General features: G+C 25.0%; 1 protein-coding gene across 1 annotated transcript in view; it reads right to left on the bottom strand.

The window, feature by feature from the left end:
• LOC117167132 (acyl-CoA:lysophosphatidylglycerol acyltransferase 1-like) overlaps positions 1 to 26122 on the bottom strand; it is a 29919-nt gene extending 3797 nt beyond the window's left edge. Inside the window, exons 1-5 of the mRNA XM_033351821.1 lie at positions 25729 to 26122; positions 12893 to 13110; positions 6452 to 6666; positions 6089 to 6359; positions 5680 to 5831 (exon numbers count right to left, since the gene is read on the bottom strand). Of these exons, the coding sequence (XP_033207712.1) occupies positions 5680 to 5831; positions 6089 to 6359; positions 6452 to 6666; positions 12893 to 13110; positions 25729 to 25763 (891 nt within the window). The 5' untranslated portion in view covers positions 25764 to 26122. The remainder of the gene's footprint in view (positions 1 to 5679; positions 5832 to 6088; positions 6360 to 6451; positions 6667 to 12892; positions 13111 to 25728) is intronic.

Genomic DNA, 26122 nt, shown 5'->3' with positions numbered 1-26122 from the left:
ATCAATAGTTGAAGATTCAATTTTTAATTCACTTACATTTCCAACAATTCAATTTTCATATGTTGAAAATTCAAATCTCTTCAATTCTCTTAAATTTCAAAAAATTGAATTTTCCTCTGTTGAAAATTATAGTATACATTTTCTTGATGTTTCAACTGTCAAAAATTCAGTTTTCTTAAATTTTCAACAGTTGAAAATTCGATTTTCATTTCTTTTTTTCAAATTTTTACAATTGAATTTTCATCTTTTGAAACTGTATTATCGATTTTCTTGAAGTTTCAACAGTTACAAATTCAATTTTTAATTGTCTTAAATTTTCAACAGATGAAAATCCAATTTTTAATCGTTGAAAATATAATTCCTCCAAATTTCTACAATGTTCAACAATGAAATTTTGATCCCTCGAAAATTGTATTATCAATTTTCTTTTAGTTTTAACAGTTGGAAATAAAACTTTAAATTTTCAACAGATGAAAATTTAATTTTTAATTTAATTAAATTTCCAAAAATTGAATTTTCATATGTTGAAAATACAATTCTCAATTTTCTTCAATTTATGTAAGTTGAAGATTAAATTTTCAAATTTCTTTTTCCAGGTGTTGAAAATTTCACTGCTGACAATTAAAGAGACTTAATTTTCAACAGTTGAAAATTAAATTGTTTCAAATAAAAAAATTTTAATTTAATAATTAAACATGTAAATCCATAAAAAAATTCCGATTAGAGTGGATTTCTTTGAAAATTGGTCTTTTTCAATAAACAAAGATTTTAAAGTAAAAAAAATCATAAAAAATGTTCAGTTTTCAAGCCAAATAGTTAAATTTTTAAACAAAAAGATGAATTTTCGACCAAGAAGATTAATTTTCTAGCAAAAAGACGAATTATTAAAAAAATACATCACGTTTTTACTGAATAGTTTAAATTTTTACCAAAAACACAATTTTTTAACCAATTAGTTGAATTTAACTAAAATATAAATAATACAAAATAAATTTTCTACAAAATAATAGAATTTTCCATCTAAAATGATGAGTTTTCTACAAAAAATTGCAATTTTTAATCAAAAAACTATTAATTTTCAACATGGATGGACTAATCCCGAATGTTCGACTAGCCAAGCTTATGTAAAATATTTGACTATCATCCCGAATTTTATATTAACAACTTTAAATAATTGAATAAATCTCAAAGTTAATTTTCAACTAAACAGCCAAAGTATCAATCATATTGTTACATTTTCAGTTCAAAAAATTAATTTTTAACCTAAAAACAATTAATACTTGAATCCTCAACATAAAAACCTTAATTTTCAACAAACAAAAAAATATAAATTTGCAACCTAAATGTTACATTTTCAACTGAGAAGATTAATTTTCAACGAAAAATATTAATATTCAATGATCATTGACAATATTTAAATTTTTAATTAAGAACCTTTGAATTCAATAAAAAAAGACGAATTTTCAACAAAGTACAGAAAATTGTAACCAAATAGCTGAATTTTTAAGCAAAAGGATTAATTTTTCACAAAATATAAGAAATATCGACTGAATAGTTGTATTTTTAACTAAAAACAATACATTTTCCACAAAAAATCAAACAGTTAAGTTTTCAATTGAAAACATTAATTTTCAACCAACAAAAGGGAATTTTTAACTAATTATTTCAATTTTCGAGCAAAGAAATGAATTTCTTACTACAATGACAAATCTTGAACTGGAAACAATGCACTTTCAACAATATAATTCAACTTTCGACGAAATTTTGAATTTTCTACCAAATTGTTTAACTTTAATTTTTTAAATACGGAGGATTGGGCACAGCCCCTAAAAATGAAAGACTTCATTTCGGTTTAAAATTAAAATTGTTGGAAATCTTTTAGTTTATAATTGAAACCCGTAATAGTTACATATATTAAAATCAAAACCATTTAACGCTGATTTATTGTAGATTGTAAATCTATAAATATTATAAAATTTCGAAGTAATAATTTAAAAATGCAGCAATTAATAATTAAAATTAAAGTATTAAGAATTAGCCAATTTCAAATTTAAATCGGTCAGGCCTCAAAAATTAAAAATTGAAAGTCTTAATTTTTTATGTATCTCGATTTGAAATGATTCAGTTGGAAGATTTTTCTTGTTTAGCGTTTGAATTTGACAAATCTCAGTTTTTAATGATTTCTGAATTCACTAAAAATCTCTAAATACGAAGGCTTCGAAATAAAAGATATTCCATTCTGATGTAAAATTCATATTTGTCGCAAAACGCAAACATTCATTTTAAATCATGACGTTTATTTTAATCATCCTTTAATACAACAGAGCAAAAAATAGAAAAATAAAATTATGAATCTACAACTGGAATTTTAAACCAAACAGATGAATCTTTAAATAATAAGATTAATTTTCAAACAAACACAAACAAAAAATTTTCTACCCAAAAATACCATTTTGAAACAATGTACGAATATTTTAACGAAATAGTTGAATTTTGAATCGATTATCAACATAAAATGGAATAGTTATATATTTAGTAAAATAAATGAATTTTCATCTTAAAAAAAAACTGTAAACAATGAATCTTTAAATGAAATAGTTAAATTATCAACTGAAAGAAGTGAGTTTAACTAAAAAAGATAAATTGTTAAAGAAAACTTAAATAATTGAGTTTTAAAGATAAAAAAATAAATTTTCAACTAAAAAAATACGAAATCTCAACTAAAAAAAATTGTTTTTCCAACAAAAACATGAATTTTTATATAAAGTTATGGAATATTCAACTAGAATAGTATTTTAATTTTCATTTTAATAAACAAATTATTTTCAACCAAAAAGAACAAAAACTTCAATAAAATAGTTAAATTTTCGTTAAAAAAAAATCCTTTTCATCCAAATAAAAACAATTTTTTATTCACATAGCTCACTTTTCAACCAAAGAAATCAATCTTAAATTAAAATAATTAATCTACAATACAAAAACTAATTTTCAACAACAGAGTTTATTTTTCAACCAAGTAAATTTATTTCTAACCTAAAAGATAAATTTTCAAATAAAATTACGAATATTTAACTGGAATATTTGAATTTCCAACCAAAAGGAATCATTTTTAAACAATGAGATTAACATTCAAAGAAAAGAATCATTTTCTACCAAACAAGTTGATTCTCTATGAAAGGTCGTATTAAAAAAAAATATGAATTTTCAACGGAATAAATGAGTCTTCAATTAAAAATGATAAATTTACATCCAAATTGTTCAATTTTGAATTAAAACAGGTCCATTCTCTACTAAAAGTGGAACGGTTAAATTTTCAGTCGAAAAAATTAACTTCCAACCAAACTGATAAAGTTTTAACTAATATAATGAATTTTCAACTAATATGGTTGAATTTTATACCTACCAAAAAAATTTATTTTATACAAAAAAATCAAATTGTCCACAAATTACAAGAATTTTCAAAAAAATAGTTTAACTTTTAATTTTAAAAATATTAATTTCAAATCAAATAATTGAATTTTGATAAAAAAAATGAAACCAAAAATAAAATAGTTTAATACCGCGTTAAAAATCTAATTCTTAATAACAAAAAAATCGGATGTTCAGAAAAAACGTTAAATTTTCTACTTTAATAGTTAAATTTTTAGTTGAAAATTTTACGTTCAACGAAGAAATTACATTTTGGATGAATCTTCCAACAAAAAATTAATTTTGAGCAAAGTAGTTCAATTTTCAAGAAAAAAATCTAAATTCCCAAAGAAAAATGTCAAAAAATGTATATTATAATACAGAAATGTTTCCTCTTCGAAATACTACTATTACTCTAAAAACTACTTGAAGTATTTTTTTTCTAAAATTTGGATGCAGAAACTTTCAAATTGTGACGAATTTTGACTTGGAACTGGGATTTTTTAAACTCCTTTCTTCTAAATCCCAGTTTTAATTCAGAGTGGCTGTTTTAATCAAAGAAAAATATTCCGGGTTTCTTCCCGGTTCGCAAACATTTTTCACGGTCAGTAACATTACAAAATTCGATCTTTAAATCTAAAAATTTTACAATAAGTAATAAAAATATTAAACTCTTAAAATTGAAGTTTAAAAGTTTTTTTTAAATAAATGCAGATAAGCTGCAAAATTTATAATTTTTAACTTTTATAAATAATGGGGAGTTCAAAGATACAGATTCAATTCCAAAAATATAAATCTACATACTTTTTTTAACTGAAAACTTCGTAAATTAGAAGTTAAATTACTTACATCTTAAATAGTTCAAGCATCCTTTAAAAGCTTCAAAATTTTATTTTAAGGTCTTGAGAAATCTAGAAGTTCTTTTAAATTTATCAAAATTTAAAATTATTCAAATTTCAAAAAATTTCCCTAAAGCCTTCCAGATTCTTTTTTGACAATTTTGGAAATCATCTAACTCTTTTGAAATATTCTCTCAAAATAATTTTTAAACTAGGAATCATTTCCAATTTCCCTAGAAATTGTTTTTTTAAGCCCTTCAATATACTTAAAAAGCTTCTAAATTTTTTTAATCTTCTCCAAACTTCTAAATAATTTTTTTAATCACTCAAATTTTTTCTAAAAATAAAAAGTTTTCAATTGTTATTAAAACATCATACTTCAACAATTTCACTTATGAATATTTGTTTTAAAGAACGATTAAAACTGTAACATTCAGAGTTTAAAATCTCTTTCAAATTTAAACAATTTCAAGCTTTTTATTTCACACAATTCAGTTTCAAATTTTTTACTTTTAAATATTAGGTTTCAAGTTACTCATCTCAATTTCACACTCAAATAATGTTAAATATTAAATAATTATCCGTTGTTTTGATTAAGAAATTTTTAAGTGAATGTGTTAAAAATGCAATACTTTAGACTGAAACAATATTTTAAATTGAATGAAAGCCTTCAATAACGAATATATAATTATGAACTTATTTTTAAGTGAAAAAATAGTTTACGAGGTTTTGTCAGATCAGTTATTGTTCAGTTTTTAACACTTTAAGCACCAATCGATTAAAAAAATATTTTATTTATTACATTACAGTTTATAAAATAAAATTATTTTAAAAGTTTTTCAACTTCGAATGCTCTAGCTTTTTAAAATTCTTTAAATTAAAAATGTACGCTTAAAAATACAAATCTAAAAGGTTTAATTTTTTTAAAGTAAAATATTTTCGAATTACGTATTGCGAACTGAATGATATCCCAATTGAAAAATATAATTCAACTAGTAAATTTAAAAAACTGTTGAAATTGGGAAGATTTTTTTTCTCAAGATTTGTAAAATACCCAGTCAAAAAATAAATTCACTGTCATTTCCTGGTTTCACAGTCCAACGACCATCCTGTAATTAAAAAAAAAAATCCCGTTCCAATGTCAAAAACTCCCTGTTCCAAGTGAAACTGTATTTCTTTATCGAAAATCCCTTTCCTAAAATAAAAAGGATAATTATTTTCGTTCATATGCCTTGCAGCTGTTGATAAAGTAGAAGTCACTTTTCTAAATTTATGAAAATTATTATATTAAAATAATTAAAACTTGAATTTTGTTACGATGAAAAGTAAATTCCCGGTTTTTAACAGTAACAGTAATGGTGAGGAGATCGAGTAACTTCTGAAAAGTAACACGTCGATCATTGTTGCAATTATTAATTATTTTTAAACTTACCACAGAACTTGGAAACAATCTGTAGAACAAAACTGTATCGCAAGGCGGTCTTGAACCAGTTATAATAGTAGGTAGGTCTATAGGCTTTCCTTGAGGATATGCTATCGTTATATCAAGAACCCAACTAATTTCAGGCTTAGTTACAGTCATACCTGCAGAAAACAAATAAGAAATACGACAATATTATTAAAATGTCTTCACTCATGTTCAAAACATGCGACATAACTTTTAAACGGTTCATCTCGCTTGTCAAAGTTTTAAATTTATTATTTTCCGTCTTTTTCCAGATTTACACAATTAAAGACACGTACATATATAGATTAAAAAAAAAACAATACATAACACAAAAACGTGCTGAACACTGCCACAAGGATCAAGATACAATTTCAAAAATAATAAAATTAATTACTTGATCTGTTGTTTAACTGCTGGTTCGAGTTATTGTTTTGCGTTGGGCCAACTGTATCGAAAATAGTTTGCATAGCTCCTACTCTTGGCAGACTAACGTTTTCGAGGATTGGCAGATTATTTTTCTTTGCATAGTTTTGCGAAATTTCTCGCCTCTTGCACAAGAAACCTCCTTCTGGGAAAAGAACCATCCACTTCCTGTTTCGAGGAATGTAAGACTCCTTCAAGTGTTTGGTCAGATGCCGTAAACTCTCTTCTCTCTTTTTACGACCCTGTGATATTTTCAAAAAAATTCCAGTGAAAAATCGAATCAAATAAATGAATTTGCTTTTGAACGATCTTTAAAGATAAAATAAGAACTCACAGACACAATGAAGAAATCTTCATGTAAAACGGAAACAATTCCGAAGTTCGTATACTTGAAGATCCTATCCATAATCCACATGAGATTAGGTAAAACGGTTGGTTTCGCATTGAATACGGTCATCAACATAGGAACATCTCCTGTACTTTGATGATTCGCGATGACCAAAGTCCTCTCATCGATGACTTTTTCAATGTCATCGCCATGTTCGATTACTATAAAATAAATCTCTTTTATATTCTAGTACTTCTCTTAAATCATTTTTTTGTTTAGTTTGGCTAAGATGATTTAAAGGATGGCAGTACAACACTAGATAATCTACAAAATTGGATTTAAGGCCAAACAAATTTCTTTAGAAGCCATTCATTTTCTAGGAAATTGGAGAAGGCTGGGCGGCAGATTGCGATAAAATTGGTGAAAAGTTCGAATCTAAAAAAATTAAAATCATTCCGAGTGATTGAATATCGAATTTTCAATTTTTCACCAAAATAAAAACTTGCTTACGAAACATGGGAAAGCTCAATAAAAATAAAAAATGTTTGATACAAACAAATTATTCTGCTCCGAGAAAATTAAAATTGAGTGTTAAGACATCGCAATGAGATATGCGATTATTCGGTGAAAGGACTATACAAATTATTTTGTTAATAAACGATAACTTCAAAAAATATCGTGAAGGAAAAAAAATGTTATTTCCACGATAAAGTACTTCACTGCAGTTTAAACTAAATTTAAATAACATTATTTTTATTAATGTATTACAAAACTGGAAAATCAAACAAATCTTTTTATAACAACGTATATTTGATTTTTAAGAATTTGTTACGAAATCAATCCATTTTCGAAAAAATAATAATTATCTAGTTCTGTACTACCATCCTTTATTTATGAATACAATGGCAGAGATCACAGGGTAAAAAGGGCTGAAACAAAAGAAAAAATAGTAATTTCCGGTCATTGCCAGTCAATTTTGTTAATTTTCTCAGTCAACTAAAAGCAACATATTCATACTTGTCGCTAAAATAAAAAAATTGAAAAATAAATTATTTTTAAAACAAATGCTTAAATTTGTAACAAAAATATATCAAATTCCAACAAAAAATGGAATAGTTGAATTTTTAGTTGAAAAAATTAATTGAAAAATAACGGATGTTCAAGAAAATATTTGAATTTTCAACTTAAATGATGAATTTTTTTACTAAAATGATGAATCTTCAACTGGAATAGTTGAATTTTAAACCAAAAAGATCAGTTTTCAACTAAAACGACGAGTCTCCAACTGAAATAGTTGAATTTTCAACTGAAACTATGGCATACTTAATTGGAAAAAGATGGATTTTCAGTTTAAAAAATTACGTTCCACAAAAAAGCTAACTTTCGAAAAAAATAACTTAAAAAAATAGTTACATTTTCAAAAAAAGTGGTGCATATTTAACTAACATTTTTTATCTTTAACTAGAATAGTTGAATTTGTAACCAGAATAACTGAATTTTTGACCAGAAAGATGAATTTTCAAGCGAGAATATTAATTTCTACCAAAGATGAATTTTCAAACAAAAAATATATTTTTTCTACCAGAAATTGAATAATTAAAGTTTTAGTCAAAAAATAAATGTTCAACTAAACAGATAAGTTTTTATCTAAAATTATGGAATATTCAACTGGAATAACAGTTGAATTTTCAGTTCACACAAATAATAATTTTCAATGAAAAAGAAAAAAATTTTAACAAAATAGTTAAATTTTCGAAAAAAATTCCTTTTCATCTGAAGAAAAAACTAGTTTTTAATCAAATAGCTCATATTTCAAGAAAACAAATTAATTTTTTTAAAATAATGAATATTCAACCAAAAAAATTAATTTTCAACCAAAGAGTTTAACTTCTAACGAAGTAATGTTATTTCCAACCTAAAATATGAATTTTCAAGCAGTATGATAAATATTTAACAGGAATACTTGAAATTTTAACCGAAAAGAAGAATTTTTAAAGAAGAAGAGTAACTTGTAAAGAAAAAGATAATTTTCTAACAAAAAATAGCTTTTTAACAAAATATAGGAATTTTCAGCGAAATAGTTGGATTTTCAATTAAAAAAGACAAATTTTTAACCAAATTGTGGAATTTTTAATAAGATAAGATCAATTTCCAACCAAAGATGGACATTCACATTTTCAGTAGAAGGAATTAATTTTCAAACAAACTGATGAACTATCAAATAAAATGATGAACGTTTAACTGGAATAGTTGAATTTTCAACCACAAAGATTAATTTTCTATAAAAAAGATTAACTCTTCACATAGTACATACATTTTCAAATAAACAGTTTAATTTCTAAATAAAAAAAAAATCAATTTTCAACCAAATAGTTGAGTTTTCATCCAAAAAAGATACATTTTCAACCAAAAATAAAATGGTAAAATTTTCTGATAAAAATCTAATTTTTCGCCAAAAAAGAAACAACAGATTTTTAGCAAAATAGATCAATTTTCGACTGGAATAGAAAGTTTTAGTTAAAAAAATTGATTTTCAACAAAGTAGTTACATTTTCAACCAGAGATAAATTTTCAATTAAAATGAATCTCCAACTAAAAAAAATACTAGAATTACTTTCTGCATCTAAAATTTGTAAGAGGGAACTTTGAAATGGTGATCAATTCTGACTTGGAACAGGGATTTTTTTATATTCCTTTCTTCTAAATCCGTATTATAATTCTTTTAAAAAATTCCAGTTCCATGTCAAAAATGCCATGTTCCAATTTAAGTTATATTTCTTTCTATATATTTGAAATATTATTAATTCGATTATTAAAGTTGAGTAAGCGAAAAAAATCTCAAAGAGCAAAAAATTGCAAAATGTTTTTCATATGGTATAGTGGAAAATAATAAACATTCAATAATAAATTGCCACTTAATTAGAGTAAACTGTAAGTGAGTAAAATGGAAATTACTTTTCTACATCAACAAAAATTATTAAAATAATAAAACTTTGAATTTTTCTGTGATCAGAAGTAAATTACTGGGTTTTTAATTTAATTCTCGGCCATTTCGCGGGGTTTTCCCGGTCAACAAAGTTACCGGTCATTTCCAAGTTTCACGGTTAAGTCGCCACCCTGATTTATTTTTGCATTAGGAAAACAAGAAAAAGCTTTTTAAACGAAATTGTATATCTTTTAGATAATACTAAATGATTGTTTTATGATTTCTGCCATTGTAGAATTTAATTTTTTTAATTTGGATATACTAATCTGGATATTCACGGCGATATAAAAGAGCCAGAAATAACATCCAATTTGTTAAATAAACATTTTTTATAAGTTTTAAATTATTCTCATTATCAAGAATAGTTTCTCTTATGCAAGTTCCCTTATAAGTACTTAATCTTGGTACTTATAAGTTTATTTAAATATTTTAGTAAGAAATTGTTATTTTATCTATACTTTGAATATAAATTGGAAACTACGCTCTTCAATGTTCTTAAATTCTAATTAAAAATAGATTAAGTTTGAGAAATAGGTTAAGTTTGGAATATTTTTAAATAACTTAAAATCTTTCAAATAGTTTGAAATGTTTGTGCGTCCTTCATATCAATTAAAATTGTTGAAAAATTCTCCATAAATTCGTTAAAATCTCTTAAAATTGCTTTAAAACTTTGGAATTCGTAAAAATGCACTAAAATACGTAGAAATTTTTTGAACTGCCATGAAAATAAATTAAGTTAAAATTATTTATTTAACCTTTAGGAAAAGAAACGCTTCACCATCCCTGGATTTTTATTTTCTAAAATTAAAAAACATAAGCAGAACAAAAAATTTCGAACAATCTATAATATAAAATTTTCAAATATTAAGAGTTTTAAATAATTTGAAAAATGATTAATTGAAGGCTGACAGTGATTTCGATTTTACATGATGTTTTTTGTCACTCTCCTGAAAAATTCCAATTTGGTTTGTCATCTATCTAATTATGTGCGGTCACCATTCAATTCTAGTAAGTGAGATATGTTTGGAAAAACGCTTACTTTTTTAATTTTAATATTTTCATGAATGCCAATATTTTGTATGCGCCTGAAGATTTTGTCTGTGTACATCAATATTGTTAGTCACATCTTGTTACATTTTAAGCAATAATATTTTTTAATCTTTATCTAAAAATGGTTAATAGTTGAAAAACTTGCATGTGCAATTGATGATTCAGAAATTGTTTCAATTCAAACGCTATTTAAAATTTTCTAAGCACCAAAAACAGTATCAATTAACCAAATTTTAGACGTACGCAGTAAACACTTTCAAAATAAACCCGGAGGGATAAAAAATAATAATAAATTGAAAAAATTGTTTTGAAAGAAAACAGAAAAGGAAGTTTGTTTATATTTTGTTAAATTTTGACATCAAGATCGCAGTATTCATGTTTCGAATTTTCTACTTAATTCAGTATATTCAAAGATTTAGTTGCATAGCTTTGGTCGTTTTTCCACGATTTTTTAATGTATTTTTTTAAATTTCTATGTTATTTTTCACGAATAAAACAAAAAGTACGCGTCCTATCAAGAAGTGATTCTTGCCGAAATTGTAGATCTTTTTGGAATCACAATTTTTGTTCATTCATCTTTTTTCGTATCCTACATAGTTTGACCACAAAATGGAATTTTTGATTTTTCATGATTTTTTGCGCAATGAAAATTTAAATTTTCTATTTTCCAAGAAAATCCAAAAAATTGTTATGATAATCTTGTAGGACTTTTAAAACGCAATGTTTTGCTTGTCTTGAGTTTTTTTCATATCGTGCGTTGTTTGGCCTAAAATTTTGATTTTCGATTAATTTTTGAAATTTTGAAAATGCTATAACTCTGAGAATTTTCTATTTCTCGAAAACAGTCATTAGGATACATTGTTTGTCTTTTTTAATACTATAAATATCCGATCATGAGAATTTTCAAATTCAGAAAAAAAGTGGTCTCAAAAATTTTCAAACTACGGTCACTTTTTGAATTTTTATCAAAAATGGCTGGTAAATGAACTCGCCCTTTCTTTTAGGACCTAAAAAAAGTGTATCAAGGATCGATTTGATCCTTGGACGGACGGACGGACAGAAATTATAAATGATGAGAATGTAAAAATATTTAACAATAACTAAGAACTGCGCTTAATTTTTCCAAACGGTTAAAATTTTTTTTTCAGTTTTTGAGAACAATTTCATGAGCTAAATTTTTTGATATATTTAATATCTACTGAGAAATTTGATTAAACTGCTTAATCCGTTAAAAAAATTATTTTTGCTACTTTTTGAAAAATTTGAAAATCCTATAACTTTTTTAACTTTCAGCCAAAATAAATTATTTCATTAAATTACGATCTTGAAATTTAATCGTTTAAAATTATTTGTTCAATTATGTAGAATATATTGCGTTCATTTATTTATATAATTAAAAGTTGTACGATTTAAAAAATGTATAAAAATATTGCGAAAAAATTTTTCTACCTGTATCTCTCCATACAAAAGAAAACTAGATACAAAAATCAATACCTAACATAAAATTCTTTATTTAGGTCAAAACTAAAATTGCAAAAAGGCTTTTTGTTTTTTTATTTTACCTTTTTATTTAGTTTTAATTGATAGAAAAACGAGTTTTCCTTTCAATACTTCTAATAAACAATCAATTAGTTTTAAAGTTAGCACTTTCTACGCTATTTCAGCTAGCTTTAAATGATAATAAAGTCAAGTAATAATTGTTATAATATTTCTAACTGAAGAATCTTCAATGTGGACCATCGTACTCAATTATAGTTAATTTCAAAAATATCTAACTCATATAGATTCAATAAAAGAAATATTTTATCTACAAAGTTTTATTTAAATCCTGAACAGTTTATTTTGAAATTATAAAAATTTAAAAAAAAATTAATTATAGTAGATAAATCTGTCAGTTTAAGGAATATTTCAATACTTTCGATAATATATTTTATTTTTGGGACTAAGCAATTCAAAAACATAAAATTTCCGTATTGAAAAAATCCTGAATAATAAAATTTCGGACAGTAATAAGCCAAATTATAAAATACCCGGACTTGAAAATTCCCAAATATAAACAATCAATTTTTTCTTAAATAACAAAAATTTAATTGTAATAATTTAGTTAATGTTATTCGTCACAAAATTGAATTGTTTAAATTCGTGAATTTTCTATTTCGGATATTTTATAATTCAACCATTTTCTATCATGAATTTTCAAATTCGGTAACACTATAAATTGTCGAGAATTTTATTAGGAGGGAATTATCCAATTTAATGATATTATAAACTGTTCTAAAATTAAAAAATTTGAGAATGTTCTTATTCGGGAATTTTATAATTAGGAAATTTTATTACTTGGGAATTTTCCAATTCGGGAATTTTATTTTTCAGGATTTTTCAGTCGTCCCCTAGTTTTATTTTATACTCACTGCCGTAACCAGCGGACCAAGTCCACGTGGAAACCATTGCTAATAGCCAATGGAAAAACAGGCCTTCTATGCGCCAGTAAATTTGAGGCTGGTATACTTTGACTGGAAACAGTAATGCCATCCACAAAACATACGTTGGGATGCAGTAAACATTGTTCACGAGAACAAACAATGTCCGGGCTATACATTTTACAAAAGTTACTGCGCTATTCAATATCCTGAAAGAAAAAAAATAACATATTTTAATTTCATTCGACACGCATCGAAAAAATATACTTCAAGTTTCTAATTATGATCCAAAGCATTTTTTCTACAACAGATACAATACAAAATGATTCCAAAATAATTCATGTTTTATAATAAAAATATCAGGATGTAGGAAGATTCTTAGAGCACTAGAATATTAATCTTCAATTATCATGCAAGAAGAAATTCTTTCATGACAATTTCGTAATAGAATTGATTACGGCGGGATAGCCACACACATTATCATTTAAAAAGGTATGCTTTTTGATGTAGCAACTTTGATATAGTAATCTTCTTCAAATAAGCCTTTATTTTGAAATTCTTCAATTCTGAACGCATTCACTTTACTATTGACGCTTGGCATTTTAAATTATACAACTTTGAATGCTTCATATAAAAATATTAATTCTTATGGTTACAGGGTGGGTACTCAAATATTTGGATTCCCTGATAATTCCAGGTTTTTTCCAAATATAATTTTTCATAGTATGGCGCCATTCAAATATTTCAAATTTTTTTAAACAATCAACTCGGAATATATGGATACATTTTTTCGCGAGTTTATTATAAATAAGGTTTTTTCAGTCTTTAAAGATTCAATTATTAGGTTTATTTATAAAGCTTTCACAAATTGCATTGGAATATATTCTTAAATATATTAGCACAATCGATTAACTAAATAAAACTAAAAACATAATAATATTCATTTCATAAATAGCCTCCAAAGTTCATGAATTTGAATAATAATTCAAACGAATTTGTATTTTATCTTCTTAAACTTAAATATCAGTGCATATATTTAAGTAAAATTATACTGGGTACTAAGTAGATGAAATTTGGCTAAAAATATCAATTTTAAACCAAAAAGATTAATTTTCCACGAAAAACACGAATTTCTAACAAAATTCATGCATTTTCATGATTTTTTAGTAAAATCATGAATCTTTAACTGTAGTAGTTGAATTTTCAAATATGAAGATAAATTTTTACCAAAAAAGATGAATTTTAACTAATAAAGATAAATTTTCAATGAAAAATTGAATAGTCAAATTTTCAGCTCAAAAAATAATGTTAAACCAAAGATATGAATTTCCAAATAATAGCATACTCAATTGGAATAGTTACAGTTTCAGTTATACAAAAATGGTAACAAAGAATTTTTTTAACATATTTATATTTTTAACAAAGTGATGAATTTTCGAATAAAATTATGAATCTTCATTTAGAATAGTGTAATTTTCAACAAAAAAAGATAAATTTTCAAATAAAATGATGAATGTTTAGCTGGAATACATGAATTTTCAACAAAATAGTTAAATTTGGAACTAAAAGGATAAATTTTTCGGCTTAAATAGTTGGATTTTGAACTAAAAAAGATCCATTTTCAACCAGAAATGAAATAGTTGAATTCTAAACAAAAAGATGAATTTTCAACCAACAAGATTAATTTCTACCCAAAACACACAATTTTTCAACCAAAAAAGATAAATTATCAACCAAAAATTATATAGTTAAATTTTTAGTTAAAGAAATTAATGATCAACAAAGGAGATGAAATTTTAATTAAAATCATGGAATATTCAACTGAAATAGTTACATTTTTAGTGAAAAACATTTAATTATTAACAAAAAAAAAACGAATTTTCAACAAAATAGTTAAATGTACAGTAAAAAAAAAAGAAAAATTAATTTTCTAACAAGGAAAAACCGAATTTTCAACAAAATAGCTCAGCTTTCAATCAAAAAGATGAATTTTCATTTAGAATAATTAACGTTTAATCAAAAAAAAAGAATGTTTAACAGAGAATTTTAACTTTGAACTAAGTAATTAAGTCTTCATTCAAATAAAAAAGAGAATTCTGAGAATCCATTTTTAACAAAAATAGAATAGTTAAAATTTCAGTTGAAAAAATTAATTTCCAAACAACAACAAAATGTTAACAAAATACATAGTTAAGTACATTAAAATGAAGCTACTTTTACAAATGAAAAATAATTGTTATTGAATTTTATATTGGAATGCAAAAAAAAAGATTAAGCAAGCTCACAAAAATTCCCTGAATTAAAAAAAATCCCTGACATTTCAGGTTTATCCAGGTATATAAAAATACCCTGACTATTCCAAGTTTTCCAGATATGGTAGACACCCTGGGCTAAATTCGAAATAAAAGAACTGTTTTAATCAAAGAACAATATTCCCGGCCATTTCCCGTTTTTCCCCGGTCAATAACATTTTTTAAATCGAAATGTAAAGCTAAACAGTAAAAATACAAGTAATGAAAGAAACCAACAAACTAAAGCATTCAAAGTGGAACTCTTGAATTTTTAACAGTTAAAATTGAAGTTTAAAAGTTTTTTAATTCAAAATTTTTTTATTGAATTGTTCAATAATTTACACATATAAACTGGAAGGTACTAACACTTTTCAACTGAATAATTTCAAGTTTAATGAATATAAACTCCAAAATTAGGAATTTTCAATATTAATAAATTATAGAGTCCAGAGATTTAGATTAAGTTCCAAAAATATAAATCCAGCTTAAAATTTTCAATACTGTAAATTAAAGAATCAATCAATTAACTTTAAAAATTGTCAAAATGATATTATTCAGTTATTTTAGGCCAAAACATATTTTAAAATTTTCATTTTTTTCAACTTAAAAGTTCTTAAATTATAATTTAAATTATTTTTATTTTAAATAGCTTAAGCATCCTTGAAAAACTTTAAAATTGCATTTCAAAATCTTGAGAAATCTAGAAGCAGTTTTAAATTTTTTCAAATTTAGCTTTATTTTTATAAATTTTTCAATTCTTCTCAATAACGTTCTACATAACAGTTGAAAAATTATTATTTTACAAACAATTAGAGTAATTTTAAGAGATATTTAGAAGTTTCAAAAAGATTAAAAATTAATTTAGAACTTGAAATGATTTCAAATAATTTTGAAATCGATTTGGTTATTCGTAACAAAATTTCGGTGCAAATACTCACAACCTGATTTAAAACAAAATGTAAATTGTTGCAGTTTACAAAAATGTATTCATTTCGAAACATTATTTTAACAGAATATTCAAAAAGATTTCAAGAGAATTCCAATATTATTAAAAACGACCCGGGAAGAATTTAGGGATTTTAAAAAAAATTTAAGATTTTCTAAAAATTGTAGGGAAAATTTTATTCAGTTTAAAATATGTTTAGAAGTTCTGAAATTTTTTTCGCAAACTTCGTTTAAATTACTTGATATCATTTTAAGTGTTAAATTAATTTTGAATCTTTTCAAAACTTCTGAATCTCTTAAAATTACCCAAAGTTTTGTACAAATAATACGTGTTTAATTATTATTTATACATCAAAATTCAACAATTTCGCTTAGAAATTAAACATTTTATTAAGTAGAACACTAAAAATTGTGACGTTAAAATGTTAAAAGCTTTTCGAAATTTTAACAATTCAAAGCTTTCTATGTCAAACAATTAAGTTTTAAATATTTAGCTTCAATTTACTCTTCCTAAATTACAGGTCAAATATTGCTAAATATTAAATAATTATCCTTTCTCTCTATCAAAATTTTTTTTAATTAAATGGGTTAAAAAATGAATAATTTAGACTGAAACAATATTTTTAATTTAATAAAAACCTTTAATTACGAATTAATTACGAATCTGGAAATTTTTTAACTTTCAACGGATTTAGAATCGTTTTATCAAATCAATTATTGTTCACTTTTTAATACTTAAAGTAGATATCCATTTTAACAATTATGTATTTATATTTACAGTGGATAAAATAAAACTGTTTTTTATCAAAAATTTTCAACTTCAAACGCTTATAATTTTTAATTGTTTAAGTCTACAAGACTGCACGTTAAAATTCTTTATATTAAAAATATAAGCTTAAAAATAAAAATCTACAATAGACAATTTTTAAGGTAAAATATTTTCGAATTAAGTATTATAAACTGAATGATATCATAATTGAAAAAAATATCAATTCAATTAATTATTTTAAAAACTGTTGAAATCGAACTTGGACAGGTTTTTCTTCTGAAAATTTTTTTAATTCCCGGTCAAAAAATAAATTCACTGTCATTTCCCGATCTCTGAAAACTCCCGGTAATTTCCCAGTTTCCCGATCCAGCGGCCACCCTGAATAAGTACTAAAAATATAAGTGTATGTGATTCATAAAAAATAATAACCGAAGGGAGTTAATAAAACAATAGTAGAAAGAATACTAATAATTTTAATAATATTGGTTCTGAGCTAAGAATGTCAATAATGATTTCGGAAATGCAATATGGTTTTAATCTTCCTAGCCGAGTTCTACATATGTGCAGGCTGCATTGGAACCATAAGGAAGCCTTTGCAACGTCCACTTATGCAATTACATTGTTAAGGATATCTTCTATAAGTTGATTGCGTTAAAATTAATGTTGATTCCATTTGTGTTATACATTCCTAATATCAAAGATCGTGCCTTGTCACAAGGTCTCTCTGTGACTATTGAAAATTAATTTTCATAAATGATTTGTGGTTTATGAACAGTTTTCTTTAGCCGTAAAATTTTTGTTATTTAAGATCATACAACAATCATAACATAATATTTGTACTTCAAACAAAAAAGCAAGCAAAAAGCATAGCAATTATCGATTTCATTAACAAATGGATATCGATCATTTTTACGCACATGAAGATTTTATATGTTTTCAAGAATATAGTTAGTCACGTTTTGTTAAGTTTTAAATTGTAATATTTTTTTAATCTTTATTTTAAAATGGTTCACATAATATTTGCAATTTAAACAAAAAATCATCGCAAATGTCGATTTCATTCAAAAATGATTTAGTATTTTTAAATGAAAAGAATACTGATTATACAAAGTTAAAATGAAAGAAAATGTATTTGACTATTAATCTACTAACTGATGTTCGATTCTGATGTTACTATCTGATGAAAATTAATTGTTTACATATTCATTACCTGATTACTGAAATAATTTTATTTCAATAAGAAATAAAACTAATCGAAAACAATGCATAGATTTTCCACAAAAAATGGAATAGTTACATTTTCAATTCAACCGATATAAAAGAGTTAACTAGCCTGATCTAAAGTATCCATATAATTATTACAATAAAATGAAGTTTCAACCAAATAGATGAATTTTGAACTAAAAATTATATAATTTGCACAAAAAATGGAATACTTACATTTTTAACAGCAAAAAAACAAATTTTTCAGCCAAAACAAAACGAGTTTTCAGCACAATAGTTTAATTTTAAATAAAAAAAATCATTTTTCAACTAAAAATATGAATTTTCAAGAAAAAAGGCGAATTTTAACTCGAGATGAAATAGTTGAATTTTCAGTTAAAGAAATCATTTTGATCAAAAACAAAAAGAAATTTTAACAAAATAGTTCAATTTTCAATTTAAAAAAAAATTGCTAACAAAAAATATGAATTTTCAACCAAGAGGATGAATTTTTAATAAAGAAGAGAATTTTTTTATCAAAAAGGACGAATTCTTAATCAAAAAAGTGAATTTTCATCTGATAATTATACAATTTCCACCAAAAATGGAATATTAAAATTTTCAGTTAAAAAAATGCATTGTCAGCCGAAACAAAACGAATTTTCAACACAATAGTTTAATTGTAAATAAAAAAAGATCATTTTTCAACCGTAAAGGTTAATTTTAATCCAAGAAGAATCATTTTTCACCAAAAAGACGACTTTTCATTAAAATACATGAATTTTCAACTAATGATGATGAATCTTCTGCCAAAAATTTAATAGTTAAATTTTCCGTTGAAAAAATTAATTTTCAACAAAATAATTTGATTTTTAATTAAAAATATAAAATTTCAACAAAAGAAAATTATTTATACTTCATTATTTAATCGAGAAGATTCAATTTCTAACAAAAAAGACGAATTTTTAATAAACAATAGGAATTTTCAAATAAAAATGATACAAGTATCACCAAAAATGGACTTGAATTTTCAGTTGAATAGTTAATTTTTAACAAAAAAAATTATCGAAAAATAGTTTAGTTTTCAATTGATAAAGATAAACTTTCAACCAAATATATGAATTTTCAACCAAAGAAAAAAAAAGAAATTTCCATCAAATACATGAATCTTCAACTAGTAATGATACACTTACAAAAAAAATGAAATAGTTGAAATTTCAGTTAAAAAATGTATTTCCAAACAAAACCACGAATTCTCAAGAAAATATGTTAATTTCCAATCTAAAAAGGTAAATTTTTATCCAAAGATATGAATGCAAAACCAAAAAGATTAATTTATAATCAAGAAGATTTATTTTATAGCATAAAAGACGAATTTTCTATAAAATATTGTACATTAATCATCAGCTAAAAATTATACGTTTTCAATCAAAAATGGAACAGTTCAATTTCGTGTTAAAAAAATTGTTTTCAGCCCAAATAAAATGATTTTTAAACAAAATAATTTAGTTTTAAATTACAAAAGATAATTTTTCAAACAAAAATATGAATTCTTAAACAAAAAAGTGAACTTTACGCCGTCATACGTTGTTTGTCATTGAGAGTACAATAATTGTATGCAAATTCTGTGAATGAAAAGATACAAAGTCACTGCCTACACTAAAATTTCAACGCAATATGAAACAGGAATTGCATACTACATGGAAGTTTCGCGCCTCAATAGCTAGCTTCTATTGTATTCAAATAATTAGGTTAAAACAGAAAATATTGAAAGTCAATTCATTTGTCTTTATACGTAAAGTCTACGTGCGCGAGTCTATCAAAACGATTTTAATATAATTCTTTATAATGATTCAAATGAATTTGTGGACCAAATAATAGTCATAATCACATAAGTCATTACAGTACCAAATTACGTTGAAATAGATGAACTTTTTTCAAAAATAGATCACGGGAAGTTCCATGATTTAAATAAATATTTGAATCAATGCTTATTTAAATTTTATCAGTAGAACTAACAATATAATTTCGTAAAATATATCATATAATCAAATACGAAATAATCCCACTGAATCATTTCCCCTCAGACATGCGGTCTATGCTTGATTTGTGAGTCACACAACCGGTGGCCGACGAAATATATTCTTTTTCGAAGGAAATGAAACGACTCGTATTTTCCAGGTTTGATAAAAAATAATTTTTGACGAATTAATGGATATTATAACTCCTAGGGCGGTGAACAGTGATATTAAAAGAAAAAATTCTAATCTTGCAACATTTTTTATATAGAATATTTTATAAATGGAATCAACATTTTTTATTTAAATGTACAAATTTTTAACTCGATTTTTAATTAATTATTCTCAGCACTGCTACATCATAATTTACTCGAAATAAGTGATTATAAGTGAATAATGTGCATTAATAATGTGACTAATATTTTTTTGAATTTAAAAAAGTTCGATTAAATTGACAAGGATTCCCGGTGAACTCCAAAAAATGCAGTATAATTTCACAGAAATTCAAAACAATTCAACTTTAATTCAAAATAATTTAAATGAATTGAAAAAATTCAACTCTTGTCACATTTTTAATATAGAATATTTTACAAATGAAATACATTTTTTTAAATTTAAATGTACAAAGTATTAACTCGATTTTTAATTAATAATTTTCAGCACTGCCACGTCCTAATTTACTCGAAATAAGTGACTAAAAGTGAATAATGTGTATTAATAATGTAACTAATATTATTTTGAATTCAAAACAGTTCGATTACACTTATAAGGATTTCCGGTGAATTCTAACAAATTCAGTATAATTTCATAGGACTTCAGAATGATTCAAATTAAATTCAGAAGAATTGAAATGAGTTGGAAAAATTCCTTAGATTGCAATAAAATTGGAGTGAATTTAGAGAAATTTAAACAAAATGACAAAATTTCATTGAAATTCATAAAAATCATGGTAAATTAAACAAATTTTAAGTGAATTAAAAATAATTTAAAAGTATATATGAAAAAATGTGAACTGTAAAAATAAATGACAAAAACCAATCGAATTGAGTAAAATTCAGTAAATTCAAAACATTTCAGGGAATTCCAAAGAATTTAAAAGAAATCAGGATAAACTATAGAAGACTCAAGGCAAATCCCAACTTAATTCAAATTAATTACAAAAAATATTTGAAAATTTCTTAAAATCTTCGAACTCCTACGAAATTCTTGAATTATTCTGCTAAATTCTCGGAAAGCCATTAAAATATAATAAAATCCCGTAAAATTTTATTAAACTTCGTGATATTGCCTGAAACCCCGAAAATTTCTTTTTAAAAACCTTCAGAATCTTTTGAGATATCCTCAAATCTTGCAAGCCCTTTGATATACCTTTAAATGATTGAAATCAATAAAAAAATTCCCTGAAAATTTTCAAATACTTTGAAATCTTTTGGAATCCTTTGAAAAATGTTCAAACTCTTGAACATGAATTGGAATATTTTAAAATACCCTAAAATATTTTTCCAATATTTTGAAATCCCTTGAAATTTTTTAAGACTTAAAAATTACTTCAAATTTTTTAAATACCCTAAAATGATTAAAATTCATTGGAATCACTAGAAATGATTTAAGTATATTAACAATACCCTAAGATACTTCGAATCCTCTAAAATATTTTCAAATCCCTTGAGATTTTTGAAAGCCTTAGCATCTTTTAAAATACCTTAAGATATTGCAAATTATTCGAAATTAGGTCAAATTATTAAAATCAATAAAAATTCTTTCAAAGTTTTGAAAATATCCAGAATGTTGTTAAATATCTTGAAATTTTTGAAATCCTACGAAATAACTTAATTTTTGAGAATAAATAATTTTATCCATTAAAATATTATAACATAACGTGAAAATACATTTTATCTGAGAGTTTCTGAAATCCTGGAAAATTGATTAAAATACCTTGAGAGGTTTTGAAAAATAATCAAAATCCTCCCATGTTAAAAATCCTTGAAATTTTTTTGAAAATGCCTTTTAAATCTTTTAAGTCTCTTAAAATATTCAAAAATAGTTTAAACCCTTGAAACAACTATTGAATTATTATTTAAATACATTTAAAATTCCTTGGAATATTACAAGAACCCCAAAAATATTAAAAATCTTTTTAAGACTTTTGAAATTTTTTAAAATATCCTAAAATAATTTAAATAAATCATTTTAAGGTAAATAAATTTAAAAGTCTTTAGAATCTTTTTAAATTTGTCAAGGGATCTGTATTATCATCAGATAGTAACAGATATTCTTAACATCTTTTCAGGTTAGATCGAGATATGAATTTTTAACAAATTTATAATAAAAGTTTTTCTAGTATATTCTATAAAATCACATGCAATTTTTTTTTAATTTCTTTAAATCATTAAAATCCTTGAAAACATTTCAATCTTTCAAAATATTTTAAAATATACTAAAACCTTATATATTACGTTTTCTTTTAATTCCTTATAATCATTGAAAACCTTGCAAATTTCTTGAAAATTTTTTAATATTTTGAAAATCGCTTGAAATTTTTAAAAATACTATGAGATATTAAAAATAATTTGGAATTACTTGAAGTTAATTTAAAATCGCCTAAACTATTTCAGATCTTATAAAATCTTTTGAAATTTGTTAAAACTATTGAAAATGCCTTAGAATCATTTTCATTTCCTTGAAATGTTTAAGGGCATGTGATACTTAGAAAATTGTCGATTTTACCAGTTTTAGGTTCCGACGGCTTTTTTTCTTCAATAATCAATATTTTGTCTTAAAAATTTGGGACATGATAGCGACCATGCTAACGGACGTCCCCACACACTTTTTTTCGGTTTAATTCAAAAAAGTTTTAATTTAGCAAAATCTGCTTAATTTGCATAGCGCTTAGGAATTAGTATCGATTTTACCAGTTTTAGGTTACGACGGCTTTTTTTCTAGAATAATCAATATTTTGTCTTAAAAATTTGGGAAATGATAGCGAACATGCTAACGGACGGCCCCGCACACTTTATTTGTGGTTTTTTTTTCAAAAAATTTTTTGATATTGCTAACAACGTGTGTACATTTGGAGGTTATGTATGTTACAATTCTCTTGTGCGTTACTTCCAAAGTACACAATATTTTTGGCCGAAAACTTTGGACTTGCAAATAAACATAGTAACTAATCTCCCGGAACTAACCCTTTTTGCAGGCAATCAAAACACTTTATTTCACAAATAATTTCAGATTATCGGAAAGGCAAAGGTGAAAAACGACGTAACCTCAAAATAATACATATGCATAAAATTTTTATTTAGCACAATAAATTTATTTTGTTATTATCCCTCAAAAAAGAGTCCGGAGACGTCCGTTATGATATTTTACAGCTTCTCCGAATTCAGTTTTTAAAAATTTTAATTTTTGTGGAAAAAAAGCCTGGAAAACTGTAAGTATCACATGCCCTTAAACATACTCTAAAAACTTTAAAATAATTTAATTTCTAAAAATGATTAAAATCCTTGAAAGCTTCTTAAAAATGTTTAAATATCTTTAAAAATCCTTGGAATCTATTAAAATACCCTAAATATTTCAAATGCGTTGAAATCTTTTTAAACCCCTTGAAAATTTTTAAAACTCTCGGAAATTCCTGGAAATTAAAAAAAAAATACCCTGAAATCCGGAAAATCCCTTCAAATTATTAAAATATATTCAATATTCTTTGGGACCTTATAAAAACTATTAAAATATTTCAAATCCTTTGAAACTTTTTAAAGCTCTTGAAAATCCTTTGGAATCTTTCAAAATATATTTTAATACTTTTTATAATATATTTCTTCTGAAAATTTAATAAATTCTTAAAAAACCCATGAAGTTTTCTTTTAATTCCTTAAAATCATTTAAATGCTTGCAAATTTCTTAAAAATGTTTAAATATCTTGAAAATTCCCTGGATTCTTTTTTTTAAATATACTAAAATGTTTCAAATCCTTTACAATTCTTTAAAATCCCTTGAAACTTTTTAGGGCTCTTGAAAATTCCTGAGAATTTTAAAAATACCCCAAAGTCTTTAAAACCCTTTGGAATCCCTTCAAATTATTAAAAACCATTGAATATTCCTTGAAATCTCTTAAAACACCCAAAAACATTTCTAATCATTTAAACTCATTTAAAACTCCATGAAACTTTTAAACTCTAAATTCCTTAAAATTAAAAAAAAAAATATTCTAAAATCTTTAAAAGCCCTTCAAATTATTAAAATCTGTTAACAATTTTAGGAATATTGTAAAGTACCGTAAAAGATTTAAAAAGAATTGAAGAAAATTCAGCACTTGTAGGACTTTAACTTTAACAAGTTATTAAAAAACACGAGAAAAAAGTGACAGTTACCTAAAATACTTCTTAACAGAATTCCCAGACTTTTGCCATTTTTTTTTAAATCCCTGACTGTTTCCTGACTTTTACGTCATTCCTAAGGTTTCCCTGACATTGCGACCACCCTAAAATAATCACAAACAGAGAGATTCGAGAAATTAATTCACGGAACTTCACCTAGATTTAATCACGCTTTGTCGCGAGAACTAAGATCTCAGAACCCTTGCTTTTAAAGCAAAGATTGTTGCTTTAAATGCAAGGGTTCCGAGATCTTAGTTCTCGAGCCAAAAAGCATGATAAAATCAAGGAACAGTTCCGTGAATTATTCTCTCGAAATTTCTCTCCTTGCAGAATTGAAAAATAAATGTAATAAACGTTTCCGATTTAAAATGATTGATATCAAAAAAGGTTCACATGCAAAAAACAATGATTTTTTTCGAATAACGATAACATTCAAACATCTAAAAGTAAATAAACAAATGTCAAGAACTAGTTTTTGCAAATTATCTCGTTCTAAAACCAATTGCAACACAACCGAGCTCTAACGAGCTTCACTGATAAGCTAATAGACTGCTATGTACTGTCTATAACCAGAAAAAAGCTGAAAACATTGCTTAATTATGATCTTAAATGACCATTACGCACAGAATTAAAAAACGATAATAAATGGTCTTGAATGAATCACTGATTTCTGTATTTATAGCCCTGAGTTAAGGTTAAAGAACACATAAGTTTCATCAGTCTGTACTACTGGCGATCAGCTAATTAATTATTAATGATCCTACATAATAACAGAATAACGACTCCAAAAGTCATAAAAAAAATATTCTCCGATGAAAAACCTCCCAATCTTTGAATCTTTTAAATGTAAGTAACGAAAAGACTTGTGTTGACAGGTTTGAATTGAAATGAACGATTATCAATCAGTAAATCGTATCACCTGACACAAATTACTCGCACTACTTTTGCTTCCAATAGCTCAAATTATCTGCATAGAAGCGGCATATAAAAATGAAATCTAGATGAAAATATCGGTGACGATCTGAGTCGTCTATATATCTGTGTCGGTCGCATGCATAAATTAAGAGGCAAACCCGACATCAGATTAAAACAAATTACCTAGCGAGATTTAAGACTAAGTTTAATAAATGATGAGACTGAAAGCATGCTCTTGATAGTTTATCAAAATGTGTTTTGATTCTTTGATATCGCGGCAAATGAAACAGCAAAAATGTTCGTGAATCACCTGGCGAGAGTTGATGGTGGAGAGGTGTCAGTCATTTTTGAATAAAGCCGCCTGTTCTTTGATTTTGAGGAATTAACTCATCCACCATAGCATTTCCTTAATTCCAAATTACATAATGAGTAATCATTATCTCCAATGACACACAAATAGGCAGCTGCGATGTTTACACGAGGTCGCGGACAGAAACACCGACGGAGTAATTTTTATTTTCGCCTGCGATCACTCTCTAAGAATTAATGACACTACGTCCAAAACCCGGGACAATCTTTCACGACTTCACAGTTTCATAATTCACTCATATGTTTATGCAGTGTTTCGTGAGTAAATGATAAATCCCATGCGTACTCTCACTCCTGCCGATTTACAAGATACATTCCACACCACACGCATTGAC

The sequence above is a fragment of the Belonocnema kinseyi genome, chromosome 2, assembly GCF_010883055.1.
Source record: "Belonocnema kinseyi isolate 2016_QV_RU_SX_M_011 chromosome 2, B_treatae_v1, whole genome shotgun sequence".
Taxonomy (NCBI): Eukaryota; Metazoa; Arthropoda; class Insecta; order Hymenoptera; family Cynipidae; genus Belonocnema; species Belonocnema kinseyi.
This window is presented reverse-complemented; position numbering and strand designations above follow the sequence as displayed.